The sequence below is a fragment of the Ursus maritimus genome, unplaced genomic scaffold (genome assembly GCF_017311325.1).
Source record: "Ursus maritimus isolate PB19 unplaced genomic scaffold, ASM1731132v1 scaffold_33, whole genome shotgun sequence".
NCBI lineage: Eukaryota > Metazoa > Chordata > Mammalia > Carnivora > Ursidae > Ursus > Ursus maritimus.
The window spans coordinates 29,802,803-29,816,734 of NW_024425897.1; the positions used below are offsets into that span (position 1 = coordinate 29,802,803).

A 13,932-nucleotide genomic window follows, 5' to 3' on the forward strand; every position below is an offset into this window, starting at 1 on the left:
TACTACGGTAGTCAGACGGCATCGGAACTACGCCCGCGGTGGCAGCAGCGGCCACGTGAGCCTGGGGCACCTGTACATGGGGAGGTAACCCGACGCGCGGCACAGCACTCTCCCTGGAAGACGTGACGCCTGCGCGGGGCCATCCCTAATACTATCGCATCGCTGGCTCGGCCCGCCCTTCCCCGAGAGACGTTCGGCAACCCCGCAAGCTCTCCCCTGCGGCTGCACTGCAGCCTGCTCCTGGGGAGCACAGCCCGGGGCCCACCAGCCACGAGACCGCGAGCGCCCGCCGGTTCACCGCTCCGCACGTGCCTCTCGCCGGCACCCCCAGACCCTCCTACCCCGGGGCTCTGCATCCAGACCTTCTCCCTGGGGTGCACCTGGCCAGGCCCAGCGGGTCACCGCGGTCTCACCAGGCCGCCCTGCCCCTCCGAGCCCACCTGGCCCTCACTGACTTGTCCTCCCCTCACTGGAGCGCAAGCTCCACGAGAACAGGTGTCTCTCCTGTCTCATCCCCTTCTCACACCAAACGCCTCCCACAGCGGCTGCGCCGAAGGGGCAGGGAGTGATGCTGGCGTCAACGAGAATGTCCTCCGGGCTCCTGTGCCTCCCAGGCAGACGAGCTGAGTGCACCTGCCCCCCTGCACGTGGACCCCCCGCCCCGCAGACACCCTCCAGTCCTGCCCGCGCGCACCCCAGTGGGAGCACGTCCATCCCCGCGTCCGCGGACCCCTCGACCCCGCTCGTGGGTCGCAGCCTCACCTTGCACACGTACTTGACGAACTCCAGCGCAGGGTTGTTGAGCGTCAGGTGGGAACCGGGGAGCAGCGGAAACATGCCGGACAGCTCGGCGGAGTTCCGCGAGCCCGTGACCTTCTTCTGAATCTTCTGAGTGATGGTGAAGAAGGTCTGTGTGAGCTCGTTGGCCACGTAGTCTTGTGAGAAGGTGATCATTCCTGGGAGGACGGGGACACGGCCGTGTTCCTCCCTGGGCCACAGCGGGGCACGGAGGGCAGGCCCGGGGGAGCGCAGGGACCCCAGGCCGCTGCGAGGGCGTGCTCACCGGGAAGGGCGCCGGCCGCCGGGGCGTCCTGGGACAGCTGGCTGGGCCCCCGGCGTCTCAGGGGCGTGCCCCCTGGGGCGCTGCGCCGCAGCTCCTCCTTCATGCTGTGGTACACGGCCACCACGTAGGCTGCGGCGACAGGGCGGCGGTGAGGGTGCGCCCGCCGCGCGGCTGGGGAGAGACCGGCCGGGGAGACCAGGCAGGGACACAGCCAGAGTCCCCGCGTGCACACCCTGTGCGGACCGTCCCAGAGGGGAAGGGAAGAACCTGGAGCGCACAGAGAGAGCGCACACAGCGGGCAGGCCAAGGCCCCCCCATGCAGGGCGCTGTGCAAGCAGGCCTCTCTGTGGAGCGAGCGTGGCCACGCAGCAGGTCACCCTGCGCAGCTCCGTGGGCCAGCGGGGCGGCTCACCTGACACGATCATGAGGAAGTAGCTCTGGCACGAGGCCGCCTGTGGCAGGAATTGCACGATGTTCCAGCTGTTCTCCAGCTTGTCCTCCACATCGGGCTCCTGTGCGCCTTCCTCCTCCTCCTCCTCCTCCTCCTCCTCCTCCTCCTCCTCTTCCTCCTCTTTTTGGGGAGTCTTGCTGTAACACAGACACAACCCCCGCTGTGTCTTTGAGCAGCGCGCACAGCAGGAAGCGCGCGAGTCATTCCACACCTGGCTCTCCTGACCCCTTCTGCCCCGCGTGACGGCCATCGAGTCACTCCCCGTCCCTGGGCCTGAGTGAGGTTCCCGCAAGCTGGCTCTGAGGATGAGGTCAAGCTCTCCACACACGGGGACGGGGATTCTCATTTTGTTCTTCCAGAGAATTCACTTTATTATTATTATTATTTTAAGATTTTATTGATTTGACAGAGAGAGAGAGCACAAGCAGGGGGAGCTGCAGGCAGAGGGAGAAGCGGGCTCCTCACGGAGCAGGGAGCCCAACATGGGGCTCGATCCCAGGACCCCAAGATCATGCCCCAAGCCAAAAGTACTGGCTTAACCATCTGAGCCACCCAGGCGCCCCAAGAACTCACTTTAAAATTCTTCAACTCCCTCCTCCCAAGGAGGGAAGACTCACAAGCAGGTGACCTCAGCTGACTAGCTGTCTGAATCCCAAATCTCCTGAGATGGTGATGGTTCTCTCCATACGGCCCTATCGCACATACCGCCTGCGACCAGATTCCCCTCTCAAGAGGGCCTTTCACCTCAACGCGTCCACTCTGGCACCCCCATATCCTTAGAGCGGCAACCACCGCTGCCTTCCCTTGATCCAGCCACGATGCCTACGTTTCACTCCCACTGAGGTCTCCACGCATACGTCCTGCCCACAGGACCCGCTACCCCAGCAACGAGGGCGGCCATCCCCCATCCACTCTCAGCACGGAGGGCGGGCTGACCTTGTGTACACCACACACCCTGGCCAAGCATGGCTCCCCTCACCCCACACTTGCCCTCCTTCCCCATCCATCATGGCTTCACACCCCTGGGTGCCGCCCACACCCCCAGGCGTCACCTACATCCACTCAGCTGTCCTTCCACCTTCAAAACCCACCCGAGTCCATCTCCCTGACTCCACCCTGCCCTACACCCTCCCCTGGGCCGATGCTAGCCCTGACCTCCTAGAGTGTTGTCCACAACATGGGGCCCTAGTGCAAGTCAAGCCAACATGTCCCTGCTCAGAATCTCTCCATCACTAAAAGCCAAATCACCTCGGTCTTTGTGCCCAAGTGGCCTGGTCCTGGCCGCTCTGTGCTGCACCTGTGACCACCGCCTTAGCCCTGCCCTGTTGTCATGGCCATCTGACACTAGTCCCCGGCCCAGCTCCTCCATCCCCGCTTGCCTGTCCCCTCCTTCTGGCCTACACAACCTTCCCCTCTAAATCAGCCCCTGCCCCACGGCTGCTCTCTGCCCGTGCCCTGCGGTGTGTTAATCTGAGCCCTTCCCACTGCTAGGGCTGCGTGTTCCACACCTGTTACCCGCTCATCTCTGCTCTCACAGGCTCCACAGCAGCAGCATGCTCTCGTGTGCTGCTGCAGGATGCGGCCTAGAACCATGCCAGGCACTCAGCCCACGGCCACCCAATGTGTGCAAAGGGACAAATACGGACCCAGAGTTATTTCAGAGTCCAGCGTCAGCTCTCCAAGACGGTTAGGTCTTACCTGTCCACAGTGAATACGAGATGGAACGTCTCCTTTGATTCCACCATAGTTGGAGGGATCCATCCACAGAAGAAATTCCCAGCACCGAGAGAATGAAATTGTCAAGGAATGGAAGATCTCTTTAGAATGGATGCTGAAAAGAGGGAAAACAGAAATTTCACTGCTGAAATGAAATCAACAGTTTTTCTCTTTTTCTCTTAATTTTCATAGCTGCTTATCCTTCACCTACTTAAACTTAAGGTGGACTCAGATTATATCACCCCTCACGCTCTCTAGAGAACAGGACAAACACGACACCCCGAGCCCTCCCCAAGCAGGCCCTTGCACGCCACAGAGCATGGAGCACGCAAGTGCAAGACTCCACGAAGCCAGGACAAGGACGACTGAGTGCCTGCTCCCACCCCTGTCTGAGAGCCGCGTGACGCACGAGGCATCGGGGCTGCGCTCGCAACAGTCTTGCTTTAACAGACGAATAACGACTCTAGACTAAACACGGCTCTGGCCCAGCCCACAGATCTCAAAAAATGCCCGAAAGGCTCAATTTGTTTCCTAGTAACAAAGCTCTAGAATATTTACAGAACAAAACGCAAAAGCATCCAACAGACAAGGCACTCCCACGGATTCACAACTGCTGGCGTCTGATCCAGCATGACCAGCTCTGCGGAGAAGCAGAGAAACACAACGAGGAAAACCTATCAGCTGAAGACAAATCAGAGCTGACACAAGTGTTAGAGTGGGCAGAACAGGACACTGACAATGTTATTAACCCTGAATGCAATGTGGTCACGAAGCTAGAAGAAAGACAGAACACGCCGAACAGGCCCTAGGCACAGGTGAGACCCCAACAGGCCTCTAGCCAGGAAAACCACCGGATGGGGTGAAGGGCAGACTGAACCCTGCAGGACATGATGAGCGAGTTTAAAGACACGATGAAGGAAATTACCACAAAGAAATACAGAGAGAAATTTTCAAAACTTTCAACACAGAGGTACTTACAATTCTATACCAGCAAAAATACCTTTCAAAAAAGAAAGTAAAATAAAGGCTTGTTTGGGATACCCAGTAGCAGAAAGAATTCATTACCAACAGCTCCATGCTACGAGCTGCGGACAGGAGTGCCCCAGCAGCAGGCAGATGACATCACAGGGGAGCAGGAGGGAGAGTTCTAGGGGTGAGCGCACCTGCTGGTGACGTACTCCACGTAGGCAACGGCGTCCTCAATCCGCCGCTTTCTCGTGCAGAGGACGATGCGGTTGAAGTTGGCATAGACGACAGATGACCCCAAGCGCTTGAACTCGGCGATGAGCCTGCAGACCGAGGTTGGAACCACCGGTCACCATGCCACAGAGAAACCACAAGACACCATGAGAAACAAGCTGATGTCCTGAACTAACAAGCTATCCTGAATGTGCTTGGAATCCAGAAGCAACAACGAATGAAGATTTCTGCAGGGCAAAACCCACCACAAACAAAACCAGGAGAAAACATGCAACTTGTATCACACAAAAATGGCTAATTTTTATGTAGAAAGAACTCCTATAAATTAATGAGGAAAAACCAACAGAACTACAGAGAAATGGGTAAAGGACATGAAAAGAAAGTTTACAATCATTTGTAATGAGGATTACAAATTACAAGCACACCCAGAAAGCATTTTACCGCGCCAGGCCGGTACCAGCGTCTGCGTGTCGGTGGGCTAGGGACACATTGCTGTCCCTGCTGGGGTACAGTCCGCTGTCACTACCCAGCAGGTCAGCATCTCCTATCTAGTTATCGTATCTGTCACACCCACATCACTGCTCCTTGCTGGAGAGTACTCTGCAGCTACATTCACATGACCTTGGGTACAAGGCCATTCTTGCTTGGTGACCTCAGCCGCCTAAGTTCTGACAGCAGCCTGAGTGCCCCTCAGGATGACACATGCGCACATGGGTCCCCAGGGTCCACTCTGAAGCAGAGGTGCAGAAGGGCAAACCACGGCACCAAGACTTGTGCCAAAAGGAGGCAGAAAGACCGTAGCCCACAGCGCAGCTCTGTCTGAAGGACGCCGCAGACTGCGACAGCCACTCAGCCCTCCCCAGGACCGTACCGCCACGGACCATCAGCCCACGAGTGAGCTCCCGATTCCAGAGGTGCTGAGCGTCTCTCTGGTCTTGGGGACTAGGGTCAGCGTGGCCCAGGGCAGGCGCCTGGCAGCACTCACTGCAGAAAGAGCTTCTTCATCATGTTGTGGAGCGTGCGGTGCAGAGCAGGGTCGTGGAGCAGCGAGGACGGGGACCGCAGCCAGCGGTAGAAGTGCATCACCTGGTTGTCGGCGTAGATGTTGTGGTACTGCGTGATCTCTTTCACCCAGCCCACCACCATGCTCTTCAGGATCCTGGAAGAAAGGTGCACAGGGTGTCCCCTCTGTCGCCAGCTCCAGCTTCCCCTGTTCGGTCACTTTGCCTCCTCCCCCCTCACTGTCCAGACCTCATAGCTGGGTCCTCATCCGCACCCTCAGGCCTCACTCTGCACTCAACAGCTACAGCATGCCTCTGGCCACAGGAAGGAGGCCAGAACACAGTGCCCAGAGGGCAGCAAAGCCCAGGGAACGGAGGAAAGAGCCTGGACCCACGTGAGTTTCGGGCTCTGCCGCCCGGGGAGAGAAAAGCCCCGGTGACAGTGTCTTAGCTCTTAGTTTTCCAAAATAAGGGCAGAGAATAAAAAAGTTTCTCATGTTCCTTCTAGATCCCAAACTCGGCTCTTCTGCCTAGGGAGAGGACAGGACAAAACAGAAGGTCAGGGTGATGTTCTCAGGGACGCAGGTTCCCGGGCACCTGAAGGTGCTGGAGCAGAGCGCTGTCTCGTCGTAGCTGGCCAGGGTGCTGGCGGCCTGATTGCCGGTGATCATGTCCTCCAGGGAGGCCTGCTGGATCACATCGAAGCTGATGCCCACGCTGTCGGCCCCTTCCAGGTCATTGATATGGTGGGACTGCAGGATGGTGTTCACAGCCAGGTTCTGGATGTCCAGCTCCACGCACACTGCACGCAGAGAAACCACACTTGTGCAACAGCCCTCTCGTGTCTGCATCCGACTACAGCAAGCGCCGTCTCAGAAAACACACTGCTGTCCGGGGCAGCCAGGGGTGGCTGACAAGCCCGCCACTGAGCAGACTGCAGAGGTCTGCACATCCCACGGCTGCCAAGGCTCCTGCAGGCTCACTTCCCACACTGGCCCGGCCCAGCACTCAGCACCCCCACTCGGCATTCCCGCCATCCCAGGATGGCAGTAAATGGTAGAAACACCGGCAGGCGGGACCCCATGTGCCTCGAGCACCCACCCGTAGAGTAGCAGCCTGGATAGTTGATCTCCACACTGGCCTGGTCATCAAACTCCATGACGAGGCGATTGTCATCGGCCTCCTTGCCGCCCAGGTCAGGGCGTGACGTAGGGGACAGCCAGAGCAGGTGGCTGTGGCGCTGAAGGTGGCGGGCAAAGAAGAGGTCGGAGCCAAAGGTGGAGATGTCCTCAGGCAGATTACCAATGGGGATGTGGAAGTACCTGCACGGGGTCATGGGGTCACGGGGTCACAGGGTCAGCCCCAGGAAGTGGACGAGCAAACGGGGAAGAGGCCAGCAACAACCAAGATGGCCAGAGCCCGGGAACACAGAGAAAGCCCCCGTTCCGCTCACCGGCTCATCTCGAAGGCCTGTGACAGACAGGTGTCGAGGTTGAGGTAGTGGCGGATCATGCGCCGGGCCCCAAGGCGCTGCCAGTCCAGGACTCCATAGCTGATCTTATCGGCCACGTGGACAGGCACCAGCGGGAACTCCTCCAGGACGGGAACCTCGCTAGCCAGCCTCTTCAGCTCCCAGTTGGACTGCACGGCGATGAGTGTGGGCCCCCGGCGCTCCTCCTGGGCGTCAGGGAAGAGAGCAGCTAGAGGAACCCGGGCTGGGGGAGGGGCTCGCGCAGACGCCCGACCACACTCACTTTGTAGGCCAGCAGGGAGCGCTGGATGGCCCTGCAGATGGTCTTCATGTCCGTTTCGGCCCGAACCTCGAAAGTGTGTTTGGGGGGAGGCAGGAGCTCAGGACCCACTCTCTCCATCAGGAGGCTGTGCTCGGCTGAGTACAGAGCGCTGAGGCTGGGCATCTGGTTGCTTCGCACCTAGACGACAGAGGCCACATCAGCCCTCTCCCTGGGCAGGTGTGGGCGGCAGGGCCCCCGCTACGGCTCCAACACAATCCCCACGGGCACTGGCGGGCAAAGGCTTGTCCTGCCCCTCGCAGGAACTCACGGTGTCCAACACAAACACAGACGCTCTGCGCTGGGAGGGCACGAACAAGCCGAAGAGCGCTTTGTGGCCCTGCGCGTGATGATACAGGTAGAGGTGGCGGATGCTGCCTGCAGGAGAGCACGGCCGTCACCCCCACGTGCGCGGGAGGTCGGGCCAGGCAGGGCAGCTGGCATACATCATACCTGGTTCCAGGTAGCTGAACTGGGCCAGAGAGCGCATCTCCAGGTGCTCGAGAGCAAAGGTCTCCGCCTCCCAGCCTGAAAGGTGCCTCACCAGCTGTTTGTTGACCACACACACACAGCCCAGCTGCACCAGGGCCCGGAACAGTAACGGGACCTAGGAGGGGGGGCAGACAGGCAGGCTGAGGGCCGCTGCCTAGGTGTCCTCAGCAGACATGCTGCTGACGTTAACCGTCTTGGAGGGGGGCCCACAGCCGTGCGGCCAGCCTGTCCATCCCACGAGCACTTTTCCCTCCTCTAGCCCATCCAGCTGGATCCTTGCTCAGCTGAGCTGGGGAGATAGTTACCTGAGTCTCGTACACGCCCTCAATGTCCGGGGCTGACAACTCGGTGTTGATCTCGTTGATGTGTTCCTGGTACATGTCCTCGGGCACCGAGTACTCATAGAGGTTGTAGACCATGTTGGAGCGTGGAAGGACGCGGCTGACCTGGTGACAACAGGGCGATGAGCTCGTCACATGGCTAAGCTAAGTGCTGATGTCTATTAAACACGACACGCACCACTGAAATAGTCCCACAGCCACCAGGTGAAGCCCCTAGGGCCCACTTCTCCTCGTGAATGAAACTGACAGCTCTGGCTGTAACTTCGAGAAGCAGCCTGGGGCTTCTGAGAAGCAGAGGACCTTGTGTGCCCAGTTCACTGTCCTGCTGTCTGCTGGGTTTAACCTGAGAGGAATCGCCTTCTCCTGGTCAGAGCACTGGTATGGGGGAGCCACAGAGTGTGGGGGAATCCTGGGGGGGAGCAGGAGAGGGCACTGAACAGGAAAGTATCCCCCCAAAAGATGTTCTCCTTCGAAGTTACCATGCCCACCGCATCCAAGAACGCTACAGAATTCCAGATCATCTGTTTCCGGCTGCCCTTTCTGGGTCCACACCCTGCGGATCCTCTGGTCAGAACTGAGTCTCCCCTGCTGCAGAAGCCGCTGCGGTGTAGTTCCCAGTTACACACACATGTCCTCTCCGCAACGAGACTGAGAGACGGGCACCGACAGCCGCAGTAAATGGGCTTCCGGTGGAACTAAGTTGTGTGGATCCCTTTTCCATGAAATGCCCACAACAGGCTAATCCAGGGGCAGAACGGGGACCGGTGGTTACCGAGGGCTGGGGGAGGGGAGAGACCGCTAAGGGTCTGGGCGTCTCTAAGACAGGCTGGCGGAGGCTGCTGACCGATACACACGAAGAGCCACTGAAACGCACACTTTACATGAGTGAATCATGCGGCACGTGGAGTCTATCCCAGCGAAGCCGTCAACCTCAGAAGAGCCTCTGACATCCTACTCCCTCCCCTGCTCGTGGACACGGACGGAAGAGGACGGCGCGCCCGGGACGACATGGGCAGCTCCGGTCACCGAGCACCCCACAGACACCGCTTCGACTCTCACAGCACGCCAGGAAGGTTCTCGGGAGACAGAGGCGCCAGCACACCCCGCCCAGGGTCACGTGGCTCACTAGGCTTTGATTCCGCGAAGCCCCGTTATTTATGCAGCCCCTCCGCCGGGGGGAGACCGCCTCAGAGGCCGCGCAGGCAGCAGACCACGTGACCAGCAGCACCCGCGGCCCCGCACCTTGCGATATGAAGGCCCCTCCTCGGCTTTGGCCACCCGCTGGTTGACGTAGAACACGCGGGGGATGCTCAGCCGGATGCAGTGCAAGTCACTGCTGATGACGGCCCACAGCCTGAACAGCCCCGCCTGGCCGGTCTCACTGATCTGAAAGGGAAGAGCGCACACGGCAGCTTGTCACCTCGTCACAGGAAGCGCTCACCTCCGGGGGCTCTCCAGCAAAGGCTGCCCTTCCCCTCCATGCCGGACCACGGAGCGTCCCCAGTACCTTCCCACTGGCTGTGCTGCTGCCCTTGGAGGCACCCCCCCAATGACCGCAGCGCACACCTGCACGATCTGCCACGGAAGGTCCAAGATGCTGCGGGCAGTCCTTCGCAGGAAGCTCCCCAGCCCGGTGGTGGGCCTGTCTCGGACGGCCCCGGGCAGAGGTCCGCCCTCCGCCACCTCCACACGCCGCCTCTTCTTGCGAGCCAGCCGCTGCCGGGCCTGCAGCTGCCACTTCTTCTTATGGAACCGGAGCCAGACCAGCCACTCTTCCTGGGACAGACGGCGGACCAGGTCAGGAGGAGCAGCGCGCAGTAAACAGAACCCGCCTTCCTCCGCGACTACGTCACATGGTTTCCAAGCCCGGGTATCTCTTCTAAAGACTGGACACCTCTTCCCGGCCCCATCGGAGGTCAAGACCCGTCCCGGGGCCCCCAGACTACTCGGCAGACTCCACGGGAGACAGTGTGTCACAGCACGGGCCCGACTGCTGTCCTCGCTCTCTCCTCCCACTGGCCCCGCCAGGCTCCGAGGCTGCCCACCTGGGTGGTTCCGAGGGCCGGAGGCTGCCCCAAGATTTCCTGCCAGGGCACCGTCAGCTCCATGTCCTGCGACCCCTCCTGGCTCTCCCAGAGGATGCGCTTCCTCTTCGTGGCAACAGGAACCGCCGAGTGCGGTGGCTTCACAAGGCCAAAATCCTCCATGTCAGGAGCACCAAGGCTCTGCGTGCCTTCTGGAGCCCGGGCCGTGCCCACCTGCAAAGACCCAAAGGAGACTTAGAATGCCACGATCTCTCGATAACTCCGCCTCCAGACACACACCGTCAGCTGCATCGGATAAAATACTTGTACGCAAGGTGTGCGTGACTGAACGATCTACTTCCAATTTCTAACAGTGAAGAGATGCAACATAACGTCACTAAGCCCCACGACTATGAAGCCAACGTCTCCATCGGTCCATGTTTGCTCCCAGGCTTTCTCCTTTTCGTAAGAAATAAAAGACTGCGAAGGACAGGTCCCTTCTTTCTCCCTCCCAGCCCAGCCCAGCCCAGCGCCTGTCACTCCCCGTGCACCCTGTGCTTCTACTCCACGCCCACGAACGTGCACCTCCCTTAGGCTGCGGGGGTACAGACCCACGCCACCTGCTTTTCCCACTTATTCACGTAGTTTTGAGACGGACCCCTACGGATGACGTAGACACGGTTCACTCCAATGAGCTAAGAAGGCTTTTCCTCTTTTCTTATTCTAAATAATCTGTTTAAAAACTTTGGTAAAATTCCTATGAAAAACCGTTTGGTTTGTTTCAACTGTGATTCAGTGTTTTAATGTTTTAGTGGTTTAAGTTCTATTCAGGTTTTCAGGTCAGTCTGAATAATTCGGTCCAGTCCATCTAAGCTTCCACTTGTTTGGTAGAGAAAGGTAATTCCTTGTGTGGTTTCAGGGTTTACTGTGTCTGTAATTGTGTCTGTTTTCATTAAAATAAAGCCCAAAGATTCATCTAGACAAAGATTTGTCTATTTCCTAAGTCTTTTCGAAGACTAAGGTTTGGGTTTTACCGTTAATTTCCCTCATTCCTGCTCTTGTCTTCATAACTTCCGTCTTTCTCCCTCCGCAGCTCACTCTGCTGCTGACTTTTCGGTTGAAAGCTTATTTGATTTCCTACTTGTTTTCCTTTGCTAATATCTGTCTGTGCAGACAGTGTGCATACACACCACAGATTCTGATAGGATTAGTACTTTCATTAAGTATTTCTAATTCCCATTATGACTTCTTTTTTTTTAAGATTTTACTTATTTCAGAAAGAGAGAGCTCATGAGCAGGGGGGAAGGGCAGAGAGAGCAGCAGACCCCCACTGAGCCGGACGCAGGAGCCTGACATGTGATTGGATCCCAGGACCCCGGGATCATGACCTGAGCCGAAGGCAGACACTTAACCGACTGAGCCACCCAGGCACCCCCATTATTATTACGTGTATTCCCTCATTACTGAATCTGGTTAGAGTCACTCCAACCTTACACGTTCTTACTGGTTTCTGGTCTGCTCCATCTTTCAATTGAGAGGGATTTGTTAAAATCTCCCAAACTTGACTGGATGTCAATTTCTTCTACTAATTAGGTAAATTTTTACATTATTTAATTTAAAACTAAACTATCAGAAGTACATGTTTCTGGTGAACCGTGACTTTCAGTATGACTTATCCCATCCTATCCCTACTAATACTTTTGGCTCAGGGATCATTCGCTTGCATAAATACAGCCACATCAGCTTTGTCAGTATTTTCCATCCTTTTAATCCCTCTGTGCCCTGGCCTTCTAGGGATTTTCTTTTGGCTCTTCTGACTTTAGCTAAGCCCTTCTTTACACCCTTCAGTATTTTCTACAGTTTCTACAGTTTTTATTTTCTAGTTTAGAAAACTGAAGTCTCGGGGCACCTGGGTGGCACAGCGGTTGGGCGTCTGCCTTCGGCTCAGGGCATGATCCCGGCGTTATGGGATCGAGCCCCACATCGGGCTCCTCTGCTGTGAGCCTGCTTCTTCCTCTCCCACTCCCCCTGCTTGTGTTCCCTCTCTCGCTGGCTGTCTCTATCTCTGTCCAATAAATAAATAAAAATCTTAAAAAAAAAAAAAAAAAGAAAGAAAACTGAAGTCTCTGGCACAGTAATTCACAGACTCCCTGAGTTACCACCCTATTTACATAGAAGAAGACAGTCCTTCTCCCTAACAGACGACCCAGTGCGTCCTATCCCAGAAGATCCCCGGCAGGAAAGAGAGTCAACTGTTAGGTGCACATTTTTACAAAGAAAAGGGCCATTCTAGACCCTTGAATGGCAGCAGCAGGGCCCCCACTGTCCCAGGCCCACTACCTGTCTCCTGCCCTCAAGGACAAAGAGCTCACTGATCTTCTTCTGCTTGCAGACGTCGTTCTTCTCCAGAAGCTTCTTGTGCAGCCAGTCGGGGTGCTTGACGCGTGGCACTGGGTTCTTCACCTACACAAAGAGGACACGGATCACTCGTCCGACTCTGCTAGGATGGCCCAGGCCCAGGTTCTGTGGCTTTTGAGCCACGTGGGCCCTGTCTGTGCTGGCAGGCCTCACCTGCTGCAGAGCCGCCGGGATTGTGATGATCTTCTGTATGGCACTCCCCAGACGCTCGATGTAGTAGTCCCAATCCAGAATCTGGGCGTGCGGGAAGGAGACAGCAACAGGTGTGAGCGAGGGAAGAGCAGCTCCAGCGGCAGCAGCCCCAGCAGCAGTGCTGTGCTCCACTCTACGCCGAGCACTGCGCCGAATGCTTCCTGTGTCCTACTTAACCCGCCCAGAAATTCTGGGACGAAACGTACCCATTTCACAGAGAAGGAAACTGAGGCAGAGCACTTACAGGACTCCCAGGACCCCGGACTCAGGAGGTGGCTGAGCCAGCACGAGAACCCTGCACCAGAGTCCAAGCCCTCCCCAGCACGGAGCTTTTCCTGTTTCGCCCTGAAGCGTAGCTACCTCCTCGCCCATTACGTATCAGACAAGGGAACGTCAAGAGTGAAGATGCCAGACAAAATGCTGACCCGAGTCAGGGGTACCCTGCTGTCGACTCTTCCTCCTCAACTCACAATAACAAAGTCAGTACTCACCGTCCGAATATCAAAGTCTTGGAGCGAAGAACTCTTAAGCCATTTCCGGAGAAAGTGCTTCCTCACCATGGGCTCGGCCTGGAAAATGGCTAGCGGGATGGCCCTGGGCGAAGAGAGGCATGGAAGTGACCGACACAAGAATCTGCCCGACTCTGGTCCAGTGCTCACCAGCATATGCGCGTTCCACGTGGAACAAGGGCTGATAACCTCATTTGTAACCTGATGTCATTTTGTATAAAGTACAGCTAATATCTGATGTTTACCATATTTAACAACTACATAATACGTCACCGTATGAAAATATCATGGGCTAGGGGCGCCTGGGTGGCTCAGTTATTGAGCGTCTGCCTTCGGCTCAGGGCGTGATCCCGGCGTTCCGGGATCGAGTCCCACATCGGGCTCCTCCGCTGGGAGCCTGCTTCTTCCTCTCCCACTCCCCCTGCTTGTGTTCCCTCTCTCGCTGGCTGTCTCTCTGTCACATAAATGAATAAAATCTTTAAAAAAAAAAAATAAAATAAAATAGAATAAAATAAAATAAAATATCATGGGCTCATGCATGCTCCCCCCACTGGGGGCCATTTGGTCTGTGTTGTCTGGCCATGGTTGACAGAGCTACGTAAATCACATATTCACGTGCGCGCACACACTTAGTCCTTTCTAAAATGTTACTCGTTGAGTAAGATACAGGAAGACTTCATCTGCTTTCCTGAGAGAATGAGCGAGTTTTCACATCACCAGCAAAGCAAGAGGGCC

General features: G+C 56.9%; 1 protein-coding gene across 1 annotated transcript in view; it reads right to left on the reverse strand.

The window, feature by feature from the left end:
- POLE (DNA polymerase epsilon, catalytic subunit) overlaps positions 1-13,932 on the reverse strand; it is a 45,084-nt gene that overhangs the window by 7,766 nt on the left and 23,386 nt on the right. Inside the window, exons 26-41 of the mRNA XM_040620096.1 lie at positions 13,180-13,282; positions 12,650-12,730; positions 12,419-12,541; positions 10,100-10,312; positions 9,621-9,830; positions 9,297-9,440; positions 8,019-8,159; positions 7,675-7,828; positions 7,493-7,599; positions 7,186-7,362; positions 6,885-7,108; positions 6,533-6,753; positions 6,029-6,233; positions 5,416-5,589; positions 4,394-4,519; positions 3,213-3,345 (exon numbers count right to left, since the gene is read on the reverse strand). Coding sequence (XP_040476030.1) covers positions 3,213-3,345; positions 4,394-4,519; positions 5,416-5,589; positions 6,029-6,233; positions 6,533-6,753; positions 6,885-7,108; positions 7,186-7,362; positions 7,493-7,599; positions 7,675-7,828; positions 8,019-8,159; positions 9,297-9,440; positions 9,621-9,830; positions 10,100-10,312; positions 12,419-12,541; positions 12,650-12,730; positions 13,180-13,282 — 2,536 coding nt within the window. The remainder of the gene's footprint in view (positions 1-3,212; positions 3,346-4,393; positions 4,520-5,415; positions 5,590-6,028; positions 6,234-6,532; positions 6,754-6,884; positions 7,109-7,185; positions 7,363-7,492; positions 7,600-7,674; positions 7,829-8,018; positions 8,160-9,296; positions 9,441-9,620; positions 9,831-10,099; positions 10,313-12,418; positions 12,542-12,649; positions 12,731-13,179; positions 13,283-13,932) is intronic.